Here is a 23382-nt window from a genome sequence, read left to right as displayed (position 1 = left end):
AGCGCTTCACAGAGGTAACAACAGAGCAGATTTACAGCAGGGGCACGATATAGAGGTAGACAGAGGAGGGGAACAGCTGTACCAGGTGGAGGGAAGCAGAGGGGTGGGCAGCGTCTAGTGAATCGGGTGGCGCGGGGCAAAGTGATGGCTCAGTGTTGCAGAGAAGAGATTCCTTGAAGAGGTGGATCTTGAGTTCTTATCTGAATTGCAGGAGCATGGAGGCAAGTCGGATGCAGACGGGGAGGAGGTTCCATAGTCTTGGGGCATAGGCAGAGAAGGATTGTTTTCTGGTCCTTTCCTTTATGCAGCGGTATTCTGCACGTGTCCTGGCTTCTGGTGGTGTGCTGTCTGCTGGAGATGCTGAGTTTCTCCACGAGGTAGCTGGCACTTAACTGCTCCCTTCAACACGATAGATGACCTTACCTTCTTCAAAAAACGAACCACCATTGCTGTGGTGAACAAGCATGCCATGAAGTGCTTCACTGTCAGTTCTTACTTTATGTGACTTGGCATTTGTAAAGCACTAAGCAAGGCAAATAATCCCTATTAGTTCACCATTACTGTTTTACTGAGGGTGCTCCCTTTCCCCCTGGCTTTTCAATGGCTTGTCAATGGTTAGCCTAAACGTTTAGATTACACTGTAAAATGTTTTAACCTACATTTATAATCCTATGAGGGCAATACCAAATTTACCTTTAGCTTGATCGAGCCTTTTGTTTGTGAATTTCATTAGATGGCCCGCCTTAATTCTATCTACGCAGATGAAATGCAATTGGTTGTCTCTTGCTGAATCCACAACTCTAATCCACCTTTACAAAAAGTGTCCCCCTTGTCAACCATATCCTGGGATTATAACTGTGGGGATCCGAACACTACAAATCAAAACGTTGCAACCTTGTGGGTCATCTTCAACACCCACCTTACAATATGATCCAAAATCTATTATGCTGCAGCCTCGTCCATCTTTAAATGGGAAGCCTAATAAAGTTACTCCTTGTATCATTTCCTTGATCTAAAATGTTGCCATTGTTATCACTACTGTCCTACCAGGCCTACCACGCCATGCATGCTGGTCACTCTGCGTCTCCTCTATGCTCTTTCTACGTCATCTAGAGCTACACAATTTCTGTGACACTCTGTTGGCTCCCTATCAAGGAAAGGTCGTGTTTCAAGCTGATCTGTCTCATCTTCGAATCCATTGATGGAAATCGCTTATATTTCATCAAAGGCAAGTGGCCTTGGTACATCCCCACTCGGCTTCACTGAACTGTATCATCAGCTCATCTTCCTTCTGTTCATCTTGAGTTGGTGTTTGTGCATCCTGTGCACCTTGACTCTCTCTCGGGAACAGCCATCTGCAAAGACTAGATCTTCCTTCCGCCACATGGCTTCCTGAAGCGTGTTCAACGCAGAGGATCACTGTCCACCCCTGCCCCTCTTCAGGTGCCCTGAAGCAGCTCAGGGGGAATGCTGGTTCTATATAAACAAATCAATGCTTTGGGACTAAGCCAGTGTTGATCACGTCAGCCTTCTTTTTTATTTGAAAAATCAAGTTTGGTTAAGGTTTCAGAAGCAGGCAGAGCAATCCGCAATCGCTTACATTTCGTCACTGTATTTTTTATTAAAAGATTCTCCCGACCACTTTGCTGGCACCTTGGGTCTTTTGGATACACATTGGATGAGGTGCAAGGGTTAGGAGAATGGGCTGCTGCCCTTTAAGGGATGAGCATCCTTGCAGCTATACTCTGCATCAAGGTCACTTAGTCAGATGCACATACATTGTCCAGGGTCTAGTAAGGTGTCCCACGTGGTTGTGGGTTTATTCTGAAACAGTACTAGTTGTGTAGAAGTGGAAAAGTGTACATGCTACAAAACTCAAATATAGTTATGCACAAAACAGGGAAAAGCACACAACTTTAGAAGTTACTGTGGATTCTCCTTTTCATAGCTTGGTTGAGTTTAAGACTTAACCCTGCAAGTGATACAGCGGTGTGCGTGTGAAAACACTAGGTATCCAGACAGTCACTAGTGCAAAACAGTACATACGTGTCAGCTACATACCACAATAATAGGTAAGGTAGAAATAGGAGGTATTAGGATATTAATACAGATACCATTGGGACCCCTGGAATTGGGAAAATATTGAATTTATGGGCCAATTGCACCCTATGAAAGTCAAACAATAACCAAGACCAATTTGAAGGGTCAGGATCTGAGGTCAGGACGGGCTGACGGGGACCTGACCAGCGGTGCCTGATAAAGTCCCACCCAGTTCAATGGATGCTCATCTTGAAGACATCTGAGCACAAGATGTTGTATTCTGATGAAAGAGAAAGTGTCTTCAGATTGATACTCCTGCGTTTCCGGGTCATTAATGGGGGGTTTCTCTGATCAAGGTTCTCCAAAGTAGGAGTGGGTTGAAGATGGAATATGAGATCATTGCAACATCATGAGATGGTCTATACCGATGGTTTAAGGGTAAAAGTGAAAGAAAGGTGTGGGTGGAGGCGAGCACTGCCAGAGGGCAGATTTGGATTAGATGTCTTTGGACAGACACAGAGTTCTTTCTCAAACACTTTGTTTTAGGTGTACAAAAGATTTTGGTGTGATTGCTGTTACCTGGAGTGTCGGGCAAAGTCAAACTTACTCCAATTGGGCTGCACAAAGTACTCTTCACCGGCATCACAGTTTGAAGAAACTTCAGTCTTACGTTTCCTTTGGGCAGTGGCAATACATTAAGTCTACTTAACCCAGTGCCACCAATGGTTGGTACCAACTTGGTGTCTGCTATATTTCTGAACAGCATCTTGAAGTAAACAGTCCAGGTATACTTGAAGTGCTGCAGTAGGCCTAATGAGACACCTCACGAACTGGGCTGGACAGTCTACAAACATATCTTAACCAGAGGGGCTGGGCAGTGCATCTCATGTATGGTACAGGGCTTGCAGCAGAAAGGTCAGACCTGTGACGCCAACGTCACTGAAGATGTGATTTCACTTTTGCTGGTGACAGGGTCAAGGACTAGGCAAGTCCTTATCTTTCTTCAACGTATCATCAGTCCTGACAAGAACACTGGGCAAATACACTGTATTGCCATTTGATAGTTGACATTCTGTGGGGAACATCTGGCCAGCTGATTCACATTTCAGGCTACCAAGGGAACCAATGGTGGGTTGCCTTCACATGGGTCCCACTATGAATGAGCAGAGGGGAAGCTTAAATAAATAAATATGGGCATCTTACAAGTTAGTGGACCAGTCCTACTGGTTACCGATTGAAATATTTGAGCTGCTACTCTGCCTTCATAGAAATATCGTGCATTGTCTCCATGTTCCTCCCCACTAATAAAGACAAAGCGAATTTACCTGAAAGGCAAATAGCATCTAAGCTCTCCTTTGGGGGTTGTTCCAAGTGGCTGAGAGAGCTGCTGTGGATAGTAGCCCTTTTTCATATTTAGGACATCGGAATGCTAGCAGACAGATTACAGACAACGAAGTAGCCAGGAGCTTTAATGGCTGACATAGGCCACCTGTCTCAACTTTCCAATATTTCTCCTTCGTCTTTCTTTGCGTTAAAGAGAACATTTAACCTTCACTGGGGTTGGATGTTTTAATAGCAGTAATGACCCCTTCCTCGGGCCATTAACATGAGGTAAAGTCTTTTGACACTCATTAAAGACACCTGCTTTGCTCCAGCCTATTAAACTGCTCCCAGTGCCGTTACCAACTGGTATTGTCCTCGGAATCAGGAACATATTGTTTAATTCATGTTTTGTGCAATCTATAATAAATAAGAATAACTCTTGAATAAAGTGATATTTTTTTGAATCAGTAAAGAGATCCCTGGGTACATAAAATCTATAATAACATTTTTGACAATCATGGTGCTCTTTATTTCTTCTTTTGGCGATATGTAGACCTACAGCTTGATTTGAATGAATATCAAGTAATTTCTAATTTTAAAACAGAGTTTATTTGTTGCTTGTTTGTGCATTTATATAGCGCTGCAAACCCTCAGGTATCTGAGCGCTGCTTATTATTATCCACGGTGTGTGGTGCTCATTTATCGACCTCGGAAGGATGAAAGGCTGAGTTTGGCCCTGCCGGGTTCGAATCTGCATCAGCAGGCTCTGCACAGATGGATGTCAAAGCGAACGCTCTGCTCGAAGTGCTATCTGACCAGCTACGACTAAAATTTGGTCCCAATCAATAACCTGGGGGGCATGAATACCCGACAAAAGTACATGGGCTTCTTTAATCGTCACATGGAACATTTTATTGTAAAGCAATAGCACACAAAGGATCATGCTGTTGCCATGCATGGATGGCATGTCCCTTCTGACACAACTTATAAGAACCTCCATGACAGACACTGGTCGGTGTTACAGACACTTTGCTCTACTGCGAGTGCAATTTGCATCTAGGGAAAAAATGGGTACAGAGCAAAAAACACATTCTTTCAGTGGCATTGTTGCATTAGGGCAAAAGACTAGGACTAGGGCAAACACTGCCCTTGTGCATAAGTGCATTGAGAGAGTATGTTTTTTGCACTGCGGTCATGTCTCTGCTGATTTCCCTCTGTACGGTGATAGCGGAGGTGACGCCATGGTTTAGCATCTGCTTTCCTTTTCTAACAAATTCTTGACAGGTCACGATGAGTCACAAGGTGGGGGTTTTGGAGGTGATGCCTGAATAGAGAACTTGCTCGGCGTGGAAAGGATCATGGACCGCAGCGGGAAGACTGTTAGGGGGGGGGATACCCTGGTATCACGCCAATACCCTAATACAGGGGTGCACAACTGATTTTGACAGAGAGCCGAAAGTACCTTACATGAGGGCTATAGTGGGCCGAAAAGTAAATGTGGGTGGGGCGGTAGGCGGAACGTGGCAGGAGGCTTTTTAAACCCCCAATTTGTCCAAAACACATGGAAAAAGAATGTTTTTGAGGGGTAACGATTTTTATTTGCATTTCAAACTTACATTTTGTACTACACATTTTCCATTGTTATAATTTATTTCTATTTAGTTTTTGTATCTCGCCTGTTTAATTAACTTATAAATATTTTATTGACCCTATATTGGACATGCCGTTATGTGAAAACATAAAAATAATATGAGGCCGGGAAGCCCAAAAAGAAACACACCAACACAGGTTACAAAGAACATACAAGTGCTTTATTTAAAAGCTACAACAGTTACCAAAGTCAATTGACAAACGGATAGCTATTCGGCTCTCAGAGTAACGTAACGAACTTCAACGAAGGTCCGATGCATTAGTGAGAGAGACCTTACATTGGAATACTTGGGCTTTTTATATTCTTTATCCAGCCCTTGGCCAACCCCCTCGCGGGTTACCCATTCTAGGGATCGGGCTTATGGGTTCCTTGCCAGGTCAATCCTATAATATATGCATTTTGATTAGTTTCGCTGATATAGTTGTACATTTACACATAGGTCAGCAATAGGACAAGGTCTCAGTTCGCAACCCCGACAAGTGGCCTGCAGGCATATTATTTGTGCGTACGGAGGTCACAACGGCCAGAATGTTACTCAGAATGTCATTCGGCCTCCATTTTGATGTTCAGGGTGACTTCCACGTTACAAGAGAACCTAAAATGGCGGCTTAATCCAAGATGGCGACTTACATTACTTTCTCTAAGGTCAAAACCTTGCCGCAGAGTTTGTTCGCATATGATGTTTTAGACAACTTGGCGTAGGCCAAAACACATACAATTGCTGCGATAGGAGGCATAATATTGTTTCAATTCCGACAGTTATTTTGGACTGCTACAGTTTGCTATTTGGGTTGCCCAAGAGGAGTATGGCCTTCGTTGAGTCAGGTTTCCTCAAAAAGCCAAAGATGAACATCTCCTAACTGTGCCTGTTTTAGCTTTATTATTGGGTTCACTCTTGGAGTGCAACACTATGCCCCATGGCCCCCTCACCCCCAACCAAACACTATGCCCCATGGCCACCTCAGCCCCAACCAAACATTATGCCCCATGGCACCCTCACCCCCAACCAAACACTATGCCCCATGGCCCCCTCACCCCCAACCAAACAGTATGCCCCATGTTCCTCACCCCCAACCAAACACTATGCCCCATGGCACCCTCACCCCCAACCAAACATTATGCCCCATGGCCCCCTCACCCCCAAACAAACATGCCCCCATACAGACCCGAACCCCCACACCCCAAATCAGCACACACACAAACATGCACCCATACAGACCCGAACCCCCACCCCCAAATCAGCACACACACACAAGCACCCATACAGACCCGAACCCCCAGCCCCAACTCAGCACACACAAACATGCACCCATACAGACCCGAACCCCCACCCCCCAACTCTGCACACACACAAACATGCACCCATACAGACCCAACCCCCCACCCCCAACTCAGCACACACACAAACATGCACCCATACAGACCCTAACCCCCCAAACCCCCAACTCCAAACCCCCCACACCCCAACTCAGCACACACACTCTCACGCATGCACCCATACAGACCCGAACCCCCCACCCCCCCAACTCAGCACACACACAAACATGCACCCATACAGACCCGAACCCCCACCCCCAACTCAGCATACACACACAAGCACCCATACAGACCCGAACCCCCACCCCCAACTCAGCACACACACAAACATACACCCATACAGACCCGAACCCCCACCCCCCAACTCTGCACACACACAAACATGCACCCATACAGACCCAACCCCCCAACTCAGCACACACACAAACATGCACCCATACAGACCCTAACCCCCCACACCCCCAACTCCAAACCCCCCACACCCCAACTCAGCACACACACTCTCACGCATGCACCCATACAGACCCGAACCCCCCACCCCCCCAACTCAGCACACACACAAACATGCACCCATACAGACCCGAACCCCCACCCCCCAACTCAGCAGACTCTCAAACATGCAAACATACAGACCCAAACCCCCACCCCCCAACTCAGCACACACACTCTCAAGCATGCACCCATACAGACCCGAACCCCCACCCCCCAAATCAGCACACACACAGACCCGAACCCCCACCCCCCAACTCAGCACACACACAAACATGCAACCATACAGACCCGAACCCCCCGCTGGAATCGTACTACGGCTGGCGTGGTCCAAGGCTGAAATGCCTTCCGGCATCAAGCCTTATGGACCACGCCAGCCGTAGTGCTGGCCCTCCATTGGTGCAGCACACACGCATTACGTGGCTCGTAAGAGCGACGTGGTGCGTGTGTGTGTGCTGAGCCAATGAGGGCCAGTGTTTTGTCCGGCCCGGAAGACAACAAAGACTTTCCTAATGGGAAAGTCTTTGTGCTTCGCGGGCCGGACAAAAGAGCATGGCGGGCAGCAACTGGCCCGCGGGCCGTATGTTGTGCACCCATGCCCTAATAGATGCTTAGATCCAGCCTTCCTAAGTAGGCAGGGCAATAAAGAGGACAACGTAATGCCCGCCCTTCCTTCACTTGGCAACTGTTGAATTCGGCAAACTAAAATGGGTTTTCAAATTTTCCACACTTTTAACACTAACGCCTGGTTTGATCTGCTCTGGCCTATGCTACTCAGTCCCCGTAGTCTCGAGTGCCCATATCTGTATCTAGGACTGGTACAAGAGCCTGCTGGAACAGGCCATTTGCTTTCACTCAAAGTCCTAGGAGGACTCATTAACAAAAAAGTTGGGGTACTGTGTCCACCCGAGCCCTGCTTTCACTGTGATCAGTGCAATCAGTGTCTTTCTTCAGCTGCTGCCTTCCCCCACAGTCCTCAGGGGATACCATTCTGAACGGAGGCCTTTTTAATGCGCAATCCACAGTCCTCTCTCTGTTTCTGATGTCTACCTGAGTACTTCCTTAAGTTTCAGACTCTCCGGTCAGAGGCCTTTCTTCATGAGCACCTGATGTGCATCTGCTGTCTCATGGTGGTGAGGCCTACCTGTGGTCTGTGGATGCTGCTTTGGCTACGGCAGAGCCGACGATGGCGGTTGGCCTGGAACATAGTGTTACACTGCTCTCCCCGATACTAGTGCAAATCCAGCTCCCTCGCACCGTCTCAGGCATTCCACGCACTTGGCACTCGGACACAAATAACCCACAAAGCCAGAAGTGGGGTTGTAAAAGTGCTGTAATGTTAACACACACACCAGGCTCTGGAGGGCTGCATCGACTCTGCCCCCTCCCAGGCCTGGCTCATACTTATGTACAATGCAAAGCTACATATTAATCTCCTCCCATTAGCCGTACGTATTCATAACAATAGTTCATTTCGCCGAAGAAAAGGCAATCAAGTACATTTCGTAACTTCAGATTGTCTTTGCAAGTCAGGCTCTTATCAACCTTGGGACTTGAGCCAGCAGCATCCGAACTGTGTACATTCTCGAAGGGAGGGCTGTTCATGCCCGTCTCTGCGAGGCCTGCGGCATTCCACAGCTAGCTGGGCTGGTTGTGCTCTGGTGGTTCTCTGCGACATCTGCTTTCATGGCTGTTAGATGTTTAGGCCAGTCCTTATGTCAAATCATTAGGCCAGTGTTCCTGCTTCAGATGTGATGTATCTCGAACCAAAAGAAAGTGCAGAATCAGAAATGTACCACGTAACATGTGCCCACTTTTTTTTCATCTCTTCTTATTTTATCTATCAATCACTAACGAAAACCCTTGCACTACTTCAACATAAGCACATTGTAATAAAACTATTCTTACTCAATAAAGAAGCAGAAAAATAACAAAAAACATTACCAAACTAAGACAACTTATTTATGTCTTTACTCATCTAAAGCCCTTCACTGTACTGTATTGCATAAACACTGCCACCTATTAACCTCAGCCATAATCTAGAGTGCATCTAAAACAAACATAACTACATGTCCCGCCCTTTCCAGCTCTGAGCATCCCTGTCACTCTCACATTCAGCAACACCACATACATGTGCCTGTCATGTTTGTTTGCACTGTCCAAGTCAAACTCTCCCTTACTTTCCAATAGATAGTAACCCTCTAGTACCTCCCATTCCCTAGGTGCACCCGCAGTCAGTGTCAGCAGCCACTTGTCAGTGCTTGTCATATTTTTCCCAAGTAGCATCTTCCATGGTGAATACCTGGTCGCTGAAAACTCTCTCAGCAGTCCATGGAGAACAAATGACAGCCAGTCTTGCCACTGTGTGTCTTTCTCATCCATCTGTTTGAACTGCTCCTTCTTGGGCACCTCTTTCTGTTTGTTCTTCCATTGAGCCACACAAATGTCCATGTGCTCCTGCCACTCATCTTTTGCTGTGGGCCCCCAGGCCCTCTCTGTCGGGCACTGAAATGCATTGTCTTGCCCTTTCTCTGCATTGAGAAGCTGAATCATTAGTTCATCCTCTGCTTTCCAAATACCCAGGAGGCGCTCACATTTCCTTTGATCCTGCTTCTTGCTCTTCTGTAAGATAATCTCCACCACTTCAAGCTGTGGCCCCTCCATCAAATGACACTCCTTATCTTCTATGGATGCCATTAGCTCTGGCTGTGGATCATTGTCAGGTGCCACAGGCCACTCTCGCTCAGATGCAGTTACCATCTTTCTTCCCAGATGCAGCACCACTGATTGTGCTTCACCATGCTTTGCTCTTTCCCCCCCAAACACTATTAAGTGACGCTGACACTGACCACCAACTTCATATGTGGGCCTGTCAATGTGCTTCTCTGGTGGACATGCCCTGAAAGCGTCTTGTTGTGATTTGACATTCTCTGGCATGTATTCGCTTGACACTACACCTTTCACTATCATCTTGTTCAATTCCTTGTCTAAGGTGCACACTGCACAGTCACCTGTCCTTCTGAAATTGCCCCTTTGTCTGGACATGCCTTCCCCCATTTTGTCAGGACCCCGTTTGCCAAATCAGTCATTGCATCTCTCTCTTCCAAAATGTCCTCCCTCCGGTATCTTCCCCCACTTCCTTCCCTTTCTCGGAAATACATAGAGCCATCCCCACAGTGTTGTGCGTCATCCACCCCAACCCCCAAAGGCACTGGTGCTGGCACCTCACATTCCTGCCCCTCTGTGTGTCCTCTCTCCTCCCCCTCCTTTACTAACACTGTTTTTTTCATTTTCAGCCATGCGTCATCAGCTGCATTTAGAATGTCTGCCCACCCCTTGGCGGATCTTAACCTTTCCTCCACATTCCCTTCAACCACCCTCCTTATCTCTACTAGCAGCTGCCATCTTGTGCCGATCATGAACTTTTGTGTAAGCATTACTTCAAAATCTGAGCGTCTCTGATCACTCTGTACCTTTTCTTGTGATTCAGCACTTCCTCCCTTGTCCATTCCCTTCACCACCCTTTGTAACTGATGTTCGTGGGCAGCCCCAAACTCCTTCTTCCTTTGTACCGACTGGGGGATCACATCCCAATTGTGCAACATGCTCTTCAGCCTTTCCAGCACAGCCCTTGCCCCCGACTTATATGACAGATCTTCACCCGCCTCTTGCCTTGTCAGTGGACCGGCATCTGCCATGTTGCCACTGAAACTGTATTCTGTAATCTGTATTCTTTAATCTCTTTTATTCCTCTTTTATTCCTCTTTTTATTCCTCTTTTACTCAACCTTCAGACAGACCTCCCACTCTGTGCCCTCTACAGCATTAACCCTACACCCACTCTCCACGCCCCGGTGCTCTGACTGTATTACAGGTGCCTAAGAATGCTCTGCCCTATCTTTGTATTATTCCTAGAGTCCCTGAAGACTCCAAATTCCCCAAATTCCACTACCGCAACATGCAACAGGGTCCGCGAAAATGTTTTCACTTACCCGTTGTATTGCTGTTATCTCTGTGCACTTGATGAACAGAAGAGCTCCCGGGTTTCGGCACCATATGTTACAATCGTTCGTCCTGCTCTCCCCGATACTAGTGCAAATCCAGCTCCCTCGCACCGTCTCAGGCATTCCACGCACTTGGCACTCGGACACAAATAACCCACAAAGCCAGAAGTGGGGTTGTAAAAGTGCTGTAATGTTAACACACACACCAGGCTCTGGAGGGCTGCATCGACTCTGCCCCCTCCCAGGCCTGGCTCATACTTATGTACAATGCAAAGCTACATATTAATCTCCTCCCATTAGCCGTACGTATTCATAACAATAGTTCATTTCGCCGAAGAAAAGGCAATCAAGTACATTTCGTAACTTCAGATTGTCTTTGCAAGTCAGGCTCTTATCAACCTTGGGACTTGAGCCAGCAGCATCCGAACTGTGTACATTCTCGAAGGGAGGGCTGTTCATGCCCTTCTCTGCGAGGCCTGCGGCATTCCACAGCTAGCTGGGCTGGTTGTGCTCTGGTGGTTCTCTGCGACATCTGCTTTCATGGCTGTTAGATGTTTAGGCCAGTCCTTATGTCAAATCATTAGGCCAGTGTTCCTGCTTCAGATGTGATGTATCTCGAACCAAAAGAAAGTGCAGAATCAGAAATGTACCACGTAACACATAGGAAACTCCAAGGAGTAAAAGTATCAGGGCCGGCCTTAAGGGTAGCAGCGCCCCCCTCGCCCTCTCCCCCCGGCGAATTGGCGCCCCCCCCCTCGCCCACCGCGCCCCCCTGGTTAACAGGGGGCGGGGCCAGGGTGGGCAATTATTTATTTATTTTTTTAACCTCGCTCGGGCGAGGAGGTTAAATAGGTGCCGTTAGCACCCCATTGCCATTGAATGAGCCCGCTGCCGCGGGTTCATTCAATGGCAATGAGGTGCCTGCCAAGCCTTCTGCCACCGTGTCAGCTCGGGGCAGCCCTTGAAAGACTCCCCGGAGCTGGCGTGGTGGGGGGCTAATGGCGCCTTTTCTTGTGAAAAGTGCCCACGGCGCCGCCGGCGCTGTGGGTACATTTTACAGTAAAAGGCCGCCTGCTGCGCCCTTTTTCCACAACGCCAGCTCGGGGGAGCCCTTGCAAGACTCCCCCGAGTTGGAGTGGTGGGGGCAAAAGGCACCCTGAGGGGCGTGGCGCCCCGGGCGGTCGCCCGGCTCGCCCCCCCCCTAGGGCCGGCTCTACATGTGCTGCACGCAGAGAGCTTTTCCTAACCCTAAAGTCGGGTCGCACATGCACAACTGGTGACCACGGGATTTTAAGAAGAGAACTTGCGCAGGACAGTGCAACCGTAGCTTAGGCCCGGCCACACGTTATCAGGTGAACACTGAATGACTGCCCAGACAAAGGACACGTTTGCTCTTCATTCAGCACCCAGACACTTGTGCTTCCCAGGCTGCACTGTGGCTGCCCTAAAGATCTCAGAAACAGGGCCCTATTCATAGAAATCCAATGATTATCAGTTGAGATCTTTTGCACATTTGATTGAAAACCAGACAGAATTGTCCTGGTCAGTGGGTCAACAAGCCCAACTATGCTCGCCTCATCCACCAATTAGTGAGTGCAGGAAGAGGCTCATTCCCCATCCCTGGAAGTTCTCTTCCAGTTCAGAGCCACTGCGCAGTGCATTATGGGTATGCACATCAGCTCAACTGCATGCTCTTTGCTCAAGAAAATTCAGAAGCAGGCCACATTTCGATTTCAGGGTGCCTGAATAAATATTGCATACTCGCAGTTTACGGCTCCTTTCCAGGTGGTGCCTGCCAATTCTCCCCTGGAAGAAAAACGCTAATGAAGGGAGAACTGCTCATATGCTAGAAAGACATTCATCTCGGCTTAAAGATTGACTAAGTAGAGCGGTGCACCTGCGTGCTACTGTAAAACACATTTTCATTCTGAAGCAAAATAGCTCTCCATATTATTATGTCAAGTCAAAATGGCAGAGCACAAGACGCTGCAGGCTCGAGAAAAGACTACGTCCACGATTTTGTGCGAAAATCAATCTTCCAAAACCTTTGGATGAAATCAAATCGAATCTCAAATGCTATCTTTTTGCATACTAATTAAACTGAGAGCAAACAAATGAAATGGAATGGTCAAAAATAAACAGGCCTAATCGCATGGACATCATTTAGGAGTTGCCAGGGGTCGCACTTGCGAGCCCGGTGGTCTCACTTGCTACCCCTAAAAAAAGAACATTTTTTTTAAATTGAGGCTCCTGGGCTGTGGCCAGCAGCATGTGGCTCTTTGTTTATGGAATGGCTGGTTTTCTGATAGCTATTAAGCAGTAAGATAGCTCAGTGGGTTGAGCACTCGCTGCTGCAATGTGTGTGTGATCTGTAGGTTGCAGGTTCGACTTCTGGCAAGGTCAACTCAGTCTTTCATCCTGCTGAGGTTGATACATGAGTACCAACACAGGCTAGGTGATATTGTATGAATATTTGTACTATATGAAGCGCTTAAATGTAAGTGCTATATACCAACACATCATTATCACTTGGCCTTGGATGTCTGCTTGCATTCAAAGTCATTTGGTAATATGTGCCTTTACGCACTGATATTAACAATACATATGGTGATTCATTCTTGTATGAAATGTATATCACTTTACAGTGATGTTCTAACCATATTTTTGTAGTGTACTTAGAAACATTGCTATGTAATGCCACTTCCTGTTTTGTCAAGGGCTGAAAGGTCGTGTTCCATCGCTTCCTGTGATGTCACTTCAGGGTGGGGTCAAATTACATCACTTCTTGGGATGTCATCAGAGGTCAAGGGTCGTGTGATGTCACTTCCGGTACCCCTGCCATTTTGGTGAAATGACGTCCCTGCCTAATCATTACCCTACCCTCTACTCATTTTACCACTGCTCTTCTGATCTTTTTTAAAGCATAATCTTCTTAAAATGGGGAATCACCCCCTTCATCCCTTACTCCCAATTTAAACTAATTCAACAATAATGTTCCTGGCTGACTCGTCAATCTCTACCACCCCCTTCAGGGAGCGTTCATTTGAAAAATACACTCTTTCGGTTGTTGTTAATTTAGATTTTTCATTCGACTATTTACTCATTCTGGGCCTTATTTACAAAAAGGTTTTCAGTGAGACCTCCCCATGTTAAAGCATTTTTGTAAATCAGGCCCTGTCTTTTTCCTTCTCTATTTTGTGCAGTTGCCACAGCAACTTGTACACGTAATGTTCAGCTTTATCTTAGGATGTGGTTCCCTAAATGAAGGATGCACACAAAGTGTTTGACAAAAAAATCTTGGGAATAGAATTGGACAAAAAAGGGATAGACTAGGGTAAAACATGCCTGTCACAGTAACTGACAGAGTCTAAAGCAGTCAGAAGGGCAACTCATCGGGGTATGTTTACACGCGGGACCCATACGAAAAGTCAAGCCAGACCTCCGCTGGTGAGTTATCTCAGTGTGTTGAGCACCAACTGCAGACATCTGCGTTTAACCTGTAGGTCAAAGTATTGAGACCTGGCGGGGACATCCCCGCTCTGCTATTCATCCTTCATAGGTTTATAAAATGATCACCAGTGAGCTGGGTAATAATGCTGTAATGATAGTTTATTCAGGGGCCTGGTGAGGAATGGACAGGATGGTTGCAGAATATTCATTACTTCTGAAACAGGGGAACGGGCTCTAGCGGACAGTGGGGGCTCTTATATGTGCACAGCCATGAGGTTCTGAAACTGGATTGGCTCATCAGGAGGACTGCCGAGGGTTGGATAGAACAACATCTCAGAAAATAAATGGGAACCGCTGGGAATGGATCAATGACTGTGTTATGTAGCTTGATATATTTATATAGCGCCTTGCTGCCACTGGGTTTTGTAGTGCTGTGCGGGTGACTAAGCCTTTGGCAGACCGTAGTCTGACAGACATGAAATAAAAAGAGCATTGCTTTGCATGCAAATAGTATTAATAATTTTGAGTGACCATTCAATTATTAGCAGAGGTGATTTATGCATTGATATTATATTAGCTGTTCTTTGAAGTGTTCATTCGCAGCCTGGACTTCTTTGACAGTTACTGCATATTTTCATGAGACTCAGACATATTCTATGGGGTGCAGGGCTAACAGTGAAAGGGGGCTAGTATAAATCAGTCTATCAACCCAAAGGGGAGCTCTCTACAGTTTAGGCCTCTGCTATAATAATAATATAGCATGTATATAGCGCTAGGAACCCTCAGGTATCTGAGCGCTGCTTATTATTACCCATTGTGTGTGTACCTCGGAAGGATCAAAGGCTGAGTTTGCGTTAGCCAGCTCTGCACGGATATCAAAGCGAGTGCTCTACTCGCTGTGCTATCCTTTACATGCAGAACACACGCTCAATGAAAAGCATGCAAGCACATGCACATTGCATGCACATTTCTGAGATTATGTGAAAGATGCATTCCATGCATGCCCACTTGTAAGGTAGCATTTAGGAATGACCCGACCTGCAGGGCATCTTATGACAAGAAGAGTTAAGAAAGGCGCCTACCATGAGGCACATCTCCCTGCATCTATGGCACAAACTTTCAATCTCACTTTAAATGAGGTGGCCTGTTAAGTGGTGGCATAAAGGTGAGGCGTACTGCATTTACGCATCCATGTAACATGCCATCTCACATTGGAGCACTGAAAACACAGAGTACCAGCACCCAGCTGAGATAAGATCTCCTCTATGCAGTCCTCCCTCGTTAGAGTGCCTTGTGGTACACCTGCGTGAGATTTTCATGCAAGTGTACAATGAATGGATGGATTTCTATGGAATCCGCCTCCGTTTTGCTCCTGGTCAAGACCAGGAATCCATTTGGAAACGCCACCTGCAAGGCGTATTTGCAGGCAGTGTTTCATTTTTTAGGAGATGGAGTGAAAAATTGAAGCATTGTAGATTCTTAAAATTGCATGTAGGAGTCCCCGCAGGGTGTAGGTGCTAATGCTGGAGGTCCTGTAAAACGAGGCTGATTGTTTTCATTCAGCTGTTTTGAGTGAAACGCATGTCGACATAAAAATCACCAAAGTGGTTAAAGGCCACAGGCAGGTGCTGGACTGGCACTGCAACAGATACATAAGGGAATTGCCACAAAACAGCTGCCCGCCTACACACTTGCCTAGGTGTGTCTAGTTTCAGCAAGTGCTACCTACCAATCATGCCGGTCATTTAGATCCAGACAAGAAGAAATAGAGATATATATTTGAATCAATAGATATAAAAATATGTATAAAAACATTCAGACATGATTTTATGTGAAACAAAAACCAGAAATACATTTTGTTAAAACAAATTATCACGTAAAACAACAATTTATCAGGGTCATAGTTGTTATCTCTATTTCTTCTTGTCTGGATCTAAATGACCGGCATGATTGGTAGGTAGCACTTGCTGCAACTAGACACACCTAGGCGTGTGTAGGCGGGTAGCTGCTTTATGGCAATTCCCTTATGTATCTGTTTAGATTTGGTCCTCAGCCACACAGCCCCCTAAAAAAGAGGACCCCCCAGCTCTAATTGCTTGTATTTCTATACCTGGCACTGCAACTGGCATATATGACTGTGTGTCTCCATATTTCTGACCCCTAAGAAGATGGGGAGAGGCATGAACCCCTAAGAAGATGGGGAGAGGCGTGGACCCCTAGGAAGATGGGGAGAGGTATGGACTCCTAAGAAGATGGTGAGAGGCATGGACCCCTAAACAGACAGGGAGAGGCATGGACCCCTAAGAAGATGGGGAGAGGTATGGACTCCTAAGAAGATGGTGAGAGGCATGGACCCCTAAACAGACAGGGAGAGGCATGGACCCCTAAGAAGATGGGGAGAGGTATGGACTCCTAAGAAGATGGTGAGAGGCATGGACCCCTAAACAGACAGGGAGAGGCATGGACCCCTAAGAAGATGGGGAGAGGCATGGACCCCTAAGAAGATGGGGAGAGGCATGGACCCCTAAGAAGATGGGGAGAGGCATGGACCCCTAAACAGACAGGGAGAGGCATGGACCCCTAAGAAGATGGGGAGAGGCGTGGACCCCTAGGAAGATGGGGAGAGGTATGGACTCCTAAGAAGATGGGGCGAGGCATGGACCCCTAGGAAGATGGGGAGAGGTATGGACTCCTAAGAAGATGGTGAGAGGCATGGACCCCTAAACAGACAGGGAGAGGCATGGACCCCTAAACAGACAGGGAGAGGCATGGACCCCTAAGAAGACGGGGAGAGGCATGGACCCCTAAACAGACAGGGAGAGGCATGGACCCCTAAGAAGATGGGGAGAGGCATGGACCCCTAAACAGACAGGGAGAGGCATGGACCCCTAAAAAGATGGGGAGAGGCAGGGACCCCTAAGAAGATGGGGAGAGGCATGGACCCCTAAACAGACAGGGAGCGGCATGGACCCCTAAGAAGACGGGGAGAGGCATGGACCCCTAGGAAGATGGGGAGAGGTATGGACTCCTAAGAAGATGGGGCGAGGCATGGGCCCCTAAGAAGATGGGGAGAGGCATGGACCCCTAAACAGACGGGGAGAGGCGTGGACCCCTAGGAAGATGGGGAGAGGCGTGGACCCCTAGGAAGATAGGGAGAGGCGTGGACCCCTAGGAAGATAGGGAGAGGCGTGGACCCCTAAGAAGATGGGGAGAGGCGTGGACCCCTAAGAAGATGGGGAGAGGCATGGGCCCCTAAGAAGATGGGGAGAGGCATGGGCCCCTAAGAAGATGGGGAGAGGCATGGGCCCCTAGGAAGATAGGGAGAGGCATCGGCCCCTAGGAAGATGGGGAGAGGCATGGGCCCCTAAGAAGATGGGGAGAGGTATGGGGAGATGTTGTGATAGCGATGCTATTCCCAAATCCCATTGGCCTAACAGTAGAGAGGAGGGGAGTGCAATCATGTTTGTACTTATTGATGCATTGGTGCTTTGACCAGGAACACTTGCAGAGAAATGCACAGTAAACTGGGGAATCCCGCTGGCACGTGCCTTACGTGAGATTTTCGCACGATGAAAATGTGTTTCTACGTTAAAAGAACAGAGCCGAAAAGAACAAGGCTTGATACAGCGGAGCTGAAAGATTCGAATGGCGAAAATACAGAGCACATTTAAATGACAATTGTCCCCACAACCTCCAAACCCATAATGCCCGACTGGGGGAGCGGGAACACCCCCGCAACCCTTGCTCTCCTTGTTTGGCATTATGGGATTTTTGTCCTTGACGAATTCACACTAAACGCGCATTCGGCATTTTGTTTCTGTCATTTTCGGGCAATACTGGAAACCGATACTTGAGTAGGTGGCGAAGAAGGAAGGAAGGAAGGAGAGGAGGAAAGCGCGCTCGAGCAGGAGGGATACAGGCAAGTGCACGGCGTTAAGTGCCGTGGCGCTAGGGGGAGCGGGTTCAACTGGCGGCTAAGTGCTGAGATTGTTGGTGCCTTTTCGTGGTGGAGGCGGTTGGATCTGGGGCAAACTCTAATGTATGAATGAAAAAGAGTGGTTTCTATTATGGGGGAAGGGCCTTCCAGTGCAAGGGCGTGAGGAGGAAGGTGTGGGTGCTCCTCAGCGCATCCATGTAGAATAATGAAGCATTTCAGTTAGAGGGGCCTCTGCCATGCTGAGAGGGGCTTTTTCAAGGGCCCCCATCTGTGCCCAGGTTCCCAGGGGCCTCTTCTGGGAGAATGGCAGCGTGGGAAGATGCCGAGAGGCAGCGCAGCAGATACACAGTTAAAACAGTTCATCAGCGAATGGAAAGAGATGGCAGAAGCCCCTGGAAGTGGCATTGGAGCAGTCATGCTGCAAGCTCACCCCTAGAGTTGGGGAGAGGTGGGGGAGATCGCAGTCCAGCACCCCGTTCCTCACTGCTTTGCTTATGGCTCAATAGCCAGGGTAGGGGGTGGCAGAAGGCCATCACCTCCTGTCTTTCACTGCTCTGCTCTGGAAACGTCTACACGCATCAGCAGGAAGTTTTAGCAGTGATTGTCTGTAAGGCTTACTGTCACAGGAAAGCATCTAGAAAGAGCCATAGGAGTTATTATAGCCAGAATTCCACTTAAACTCCTTTTTAGCAACCAGAGTAAAATAGAAAGTTGGAATGGGTGTGAAACTGACTCTTGCATGCTGCATACAGGCGTTTAACCCACTTAAGATATCCTGTCAAGGACTGCTGGCTTCTGGAATAGATGGGCACTGGATCAACTGTTCAGTGCTTCCCAAGTCCTTTTAGGAGGATTTTGGAGTCAAACTGCCCATGTTCTCTCTTTTCTTTTTTTTATAGCTTCAGTTTGTGGAATTTGGCAGCGAGGGTAGACTGAGTCCAGGCCGGCTGTAGGGCAGGAGGGAGGAGTGTGGTATGCGCTTTGGGCACGGCTGTGGAATTTCCCTTCCCATCACTGAAGCCCCGAGACCTGTGCTCAGTGGGGATCAGTGATCCGGCTCTGCGGAAGCCTTCATCAGGCTGCAGTCCTCGGAGGGGCGACGGGCACCTGTGAAAAGGTCAGAAGATCCCCACCCCTGAGGTCAGGGATAGTCATACACCGACAGGTGAGCATTTAAGATGGCTTCGTGACGTGGCAGCTATTGCATCACACCATCCCGTGTGGTTTGAAGCGACGAGGCACAGCGCTACAACCACACTGACACTTTTGACACATTCTAATATTTGATGCTTTATTAATTATTCCCTTACAGCCCTTCAAAAATACCACTGCTCACATTGCACACCTGCGATTGCATAATTGCACAAAACATTGCATATGCAGGGGCAAGTGCGTGTATCTAAATTGTTGGGGTGCATTGGTCTCATGCCACTGTGCACCATTGTGCCCAACATTGGGAATGGGAGTCACTGAGCATAAAAGCACATACAACTGAGCACCCTAAGGAAATAGGTGCAAAACAAACTAAGCGGGCTAGAGCCCTCCTGAAGGTGCCTTTTAATAAACACAAATATATCATGACATCATCGAAGAGTGCAGAAACACGTTTGTATAGAAACCATTCTGTAGCAAAAAGAATTGGGAGCCAATGTACCTGATAAAAGGCCGTGTCACGGTGAGGATAGTTCTGATGAACCAGGAGGGGTGGACAATTATAAATGACTTCAAGTTCTTTCTGAGCCTGTGTAAAAGGAAATAGAGCACAACAATTTCTTTAACGACACTTTAAACATCATAGTATCTCATGGAAAAACACAAATGACACGTTTCCTAAAAGAATTGATATTACTTGGAACTTGCGCGCAATGCCATGGTCACTGAAAAGGGTACACTTTGTTTCTACCCTTTTCCTGGCACTGAAGCAGGTGCAGAATTCATAGAAATACTACACCCTCTTGGGTCTCCTCACTGTACTGTAGTTGGCAGGCTTTGGAGCGTGGATTCAACTGCAGAGCAGACTGTACAACCCTGTGTTAACTCATCACACACGAGTTGTAGCACCAGTAGCACAAGACAAAATGTGGGGGTCCCTGTGAGCCATGCTGAGGGGCCCCCTGCTCCCACCATGCTCAGCAACAAAGCATGGGCGGCGCCACACTGCGGCATGTCTGGATCACCAGGCATGTGCAATGTGCATGATGATCTTGATGCGGCAGGGAAACGCTGCGCACTGCACTAGGCGAAAGATGTAAGTATGTGTCTCAATGAAACCTAAAACATTTCATCTAGTGTAGAAACAAGGGGGCTGGGCCTGGCTCCTGAGTCAAATGTACCAGACAGCTTTGTGTGTGGCTAGGAATATTATGCACAGTAACGATACCATAAGAAAACATGCTCATGCTGGCTCTGCCAGTAAATATCTGTCTCCCCATCTATGAACATTCTCTTGTTGGATTTGCCCTTGATGCCAGTAAAACTCTCCTGCCACATCATGTTGAGTAAAATATGTCATGCCAAAGAAAGAAAATCTCCAGTCTGCCTGTCCTATTGTGCTATAAACCCCCACCCTCCTACATGTAATAACAGTCATCAAATTGGCTTTGCCCAAAAACATCAGTAAAAAATGTAAAAACGTCCCTGGGCCCCAGCCTTGCATGCACACAGCCCTACCCAGTCGCCCACCAGCCACTCGGCCATTGGCCGCTGGTGATTAATTTAATTGGAGGGGTTTAAACATTTCCCACAAATATGCCAGAGCGTGAAAGCGTAGCGAGGGAATCCGAACCAACCCACCCTCCTTCCCATCTTCCCTCCTCTGCTAATCTCACAGTTGCTGTGATTGGTGTCCTGGGCCCTTATGCATCCTCTGGGCCCCTGACCTCCCACACCCAATCGCCCCAGCATCTGCCTACTCTCAGCACTTGCTTTGGCACTCCGTCCACCTTGGAGGCTCACACTTACACCCAATATGGCTCCTGGTGTGTAGCACTTACCTCACCATGCACTTCATCTGTTGCTCACTCACGAGCACGGACAATCCAGCACCTACCCCCTCTGCCCTTTTCCTTGCTGCACTTATACTCTCTGAATTACTCAGAGGGCATAGTAGGTTTGGTCTTTTCCTTTCCCTTCCTCTGTTGTGTATTCAATATGCATCACTCACTTGTTCCCTCCCTTGCCATGTGGGTGCTTTGAAACAGTATGTACTTGCTATATAAGCGCCTAACAAGCGAACAATAAATAAAAATAGCCAAAAGTGGTTTGGGGTGGGAGGGATCCCTCCTTCCCCAAAAATATTTTTGAATAATGTGCTAAAATGGTGCATTATATAGCAAACTTTCTAAGAAAAAATGGTTAAAAAGCCAGCCAATTCGCAACTGGTTTTAATCCCAAAATCCAAAAGAGACAATAGTTTGGAGGCACGGTTGACAAGTACAAGCCTCTGTGCATGTGGGGACATGATTGAAAAGTAAAAGATGATGCTGGGAGATCACCATGTGTAGACAGGTGCTGGATTATCAGCAAGACAACATTTCTGGTGGAAACATGTGCAACTCTACATTGCCTCGAGCTGCTGTAGTGAATCTGCAGACTTCACGCAATGCCTCATCTGATGCCACTTCCTATTGCAGATGCAGAAAGCAGTGCACAAAATGCAGGTCGTTCCAAGTGAGAAGAACAAGTTACTTACCAACTGTAACATTCTTTCGACTGCATGTTCCTCCCACATATTCCTTATCTTTGATAAATCCATTTCGAGCTTGCTGGCCTCGGAGAAATAAAATTCAGTAGGGGCGCTGCACGTCCACGTCGCTCGAGTCGGTGTCCCTCAAAGGCCTCCATATCGTCACCATAGGTATAAATAGTCTTGCGCAGCATCCGTTGCTCAGTTCCGTATTGAGGTGCTGTGTTTGTCCAGGATGAGGTGGCTAGTCCCCTTGAAGGAGCATAGGCTGCAACTACAGGGGAAGTTTTACTGCGGGGAAGGATGGGAGGGGCGATTAGGTAATACGTGGGAGGAGCATCCAGTCGAAAGAACGTTACAGTTGGTAAGTAACTTGTTCTTCGAATAGATTTTGTCCTCCCACGCATTCCTTACCTTTGATATACTCTCAAAGCAGTAATGAAAATTGGAGGTGGGAGTAAAATTAATATGGTCTAAGTGGGTGTCCAGTTAAAGTTTTGAATCCTTTTGGTCGAATGGCAAAAGGATCGAATCAGTAGGGCGGAAAACAAAAGGGTCGAAAAAAATGTTTACATGTATATTTTTTTTTGGCTTTTGTATACATAAAAAAGGTGTTTTTAATAAGAAAAACAGGGGTTTCGGGGGGGAACCCCGCCCCCCAAAAAAAATAATTTCGACTCTTTTTTTCGGTCCTATTGACTCGATCCTTTTGGCATTCGACCAAAAGGATTCGAAACTTTGACCTATAACCGTCTAAGTGTGCACAGAGTGCAATACAGCTTTCCCAAATGTAGTCTCTTGGCTAGTGGAGGAATCTAGACTGTAGAATTTGGTAAAGGTATGTGCAGACGACCATGTGGCAGCCGCACAGATGTCTTTTATTGGAACTCCTTTCTGGAGAGCTGATGAGGCTGCGATACCCCTGGTTGAATGAGCCCTGAGGTGTTGAGGAGGGTCTTTCCTGCTACTTTATAGCACTCTAGGATAGTTAGAATAACAATCTTGAGATGGTCTGTTTGGGGATGGCTAGGCTTAGTTTATATGTCCTGCATACCCCACAAACAACTGGTCTGCTTGAATAATTCTTGCAAGTCTGCTGATGTAAAAACTCAAAGCGCGCTTTGGATCCAGCATGTGCAATCTTTCTTCCTCTTTCCCTTTGATGAGAAGGAGGGTAAAATGAAGGCAAGGTTATTTTTTGCGCGATATGGAATTTTGAGACAACCTTTGGGTGGAAATTAGGCTTCACTTGAAGAACTACTTTATCCTTGTGGAAAATAGTATGTGGAGGTTTGCAAGATAAAGCCTGTAGCTTGCTCACTCTTCTGGCAGAAGTTATAGCCACTAGGAAAACTGTTTGAGAGTGAGAAACCTTAATAGACAGGAATGGAGAGGCTCAAAGGAAGTGCCCATTAGAAATTTGAAAAATAGATGTAAATACCACAGGGGAACTTGAAAAGGAGTCGGGGGTAGACATTAGTCAACCC

The 23382-nt window shown here is 47.3% G+C and overlaps 1 protein-coding gene and 1 long non-coding RNA gene across 11 annotated transcripts in view; one reads left to right on the top strand and one right to left on the bottom strand.

The window, feature by feature from the left end:
• PRUNE2 (prune homolog 2 with BCH domain) overlaps positions 1 to 23382 on the bottom strand; it is a 743862-nt gene that overhangs the window by 125436 nt on the left and 595044 nt on the right. For all 10 annotated transcript variants that reach the window (XM_069625908.1, XM_069625910.1, XM_069625912.1 and 7 more), the window contains one exon: positions 19865 to 19951. In XM_069625908.1, the coding sequence (XP_069482009.1) occupies positions 19865 to 19951 (87 nt within the window). The remainder of the gene's footprint in view (positions 1 to 19864; positions 19952 to 23382) is intronic.
• Positions 19098 to 23382, top strand: part of LOC138510345 (uncharacterized) — a 34568-nt gene continuing 30283 nt past the window's right edge. Inside the window, exon 1 of the long non-coding RNA XR_011280369.1 lies at positions 19098 to 19375. This is a non-coding gene — a long non-coding RNA (uncharacterized lncRNA). The remainder of the gene's footprint in view (positions 19376 to 23382) is intronic.

Source organism: Ambystoma mexicanum, chromosome 6p, assembly GCF_040938575.1.
Source record: "Ambystoma mexicanum isolate Mex_15411 chromosome 6p, UKY_AmexF1_1, whole genome shotgun sequence".
Lineage (NCBI taxonomy): Eukaryota > Metazoa > Chordata > Amphibia > Caudata > Ambystomatidae > Ambystoma > Ambystoma mexicanum.
This window is presented reverse-complemented; position numbering and strand designations above follow the sequence as displayed.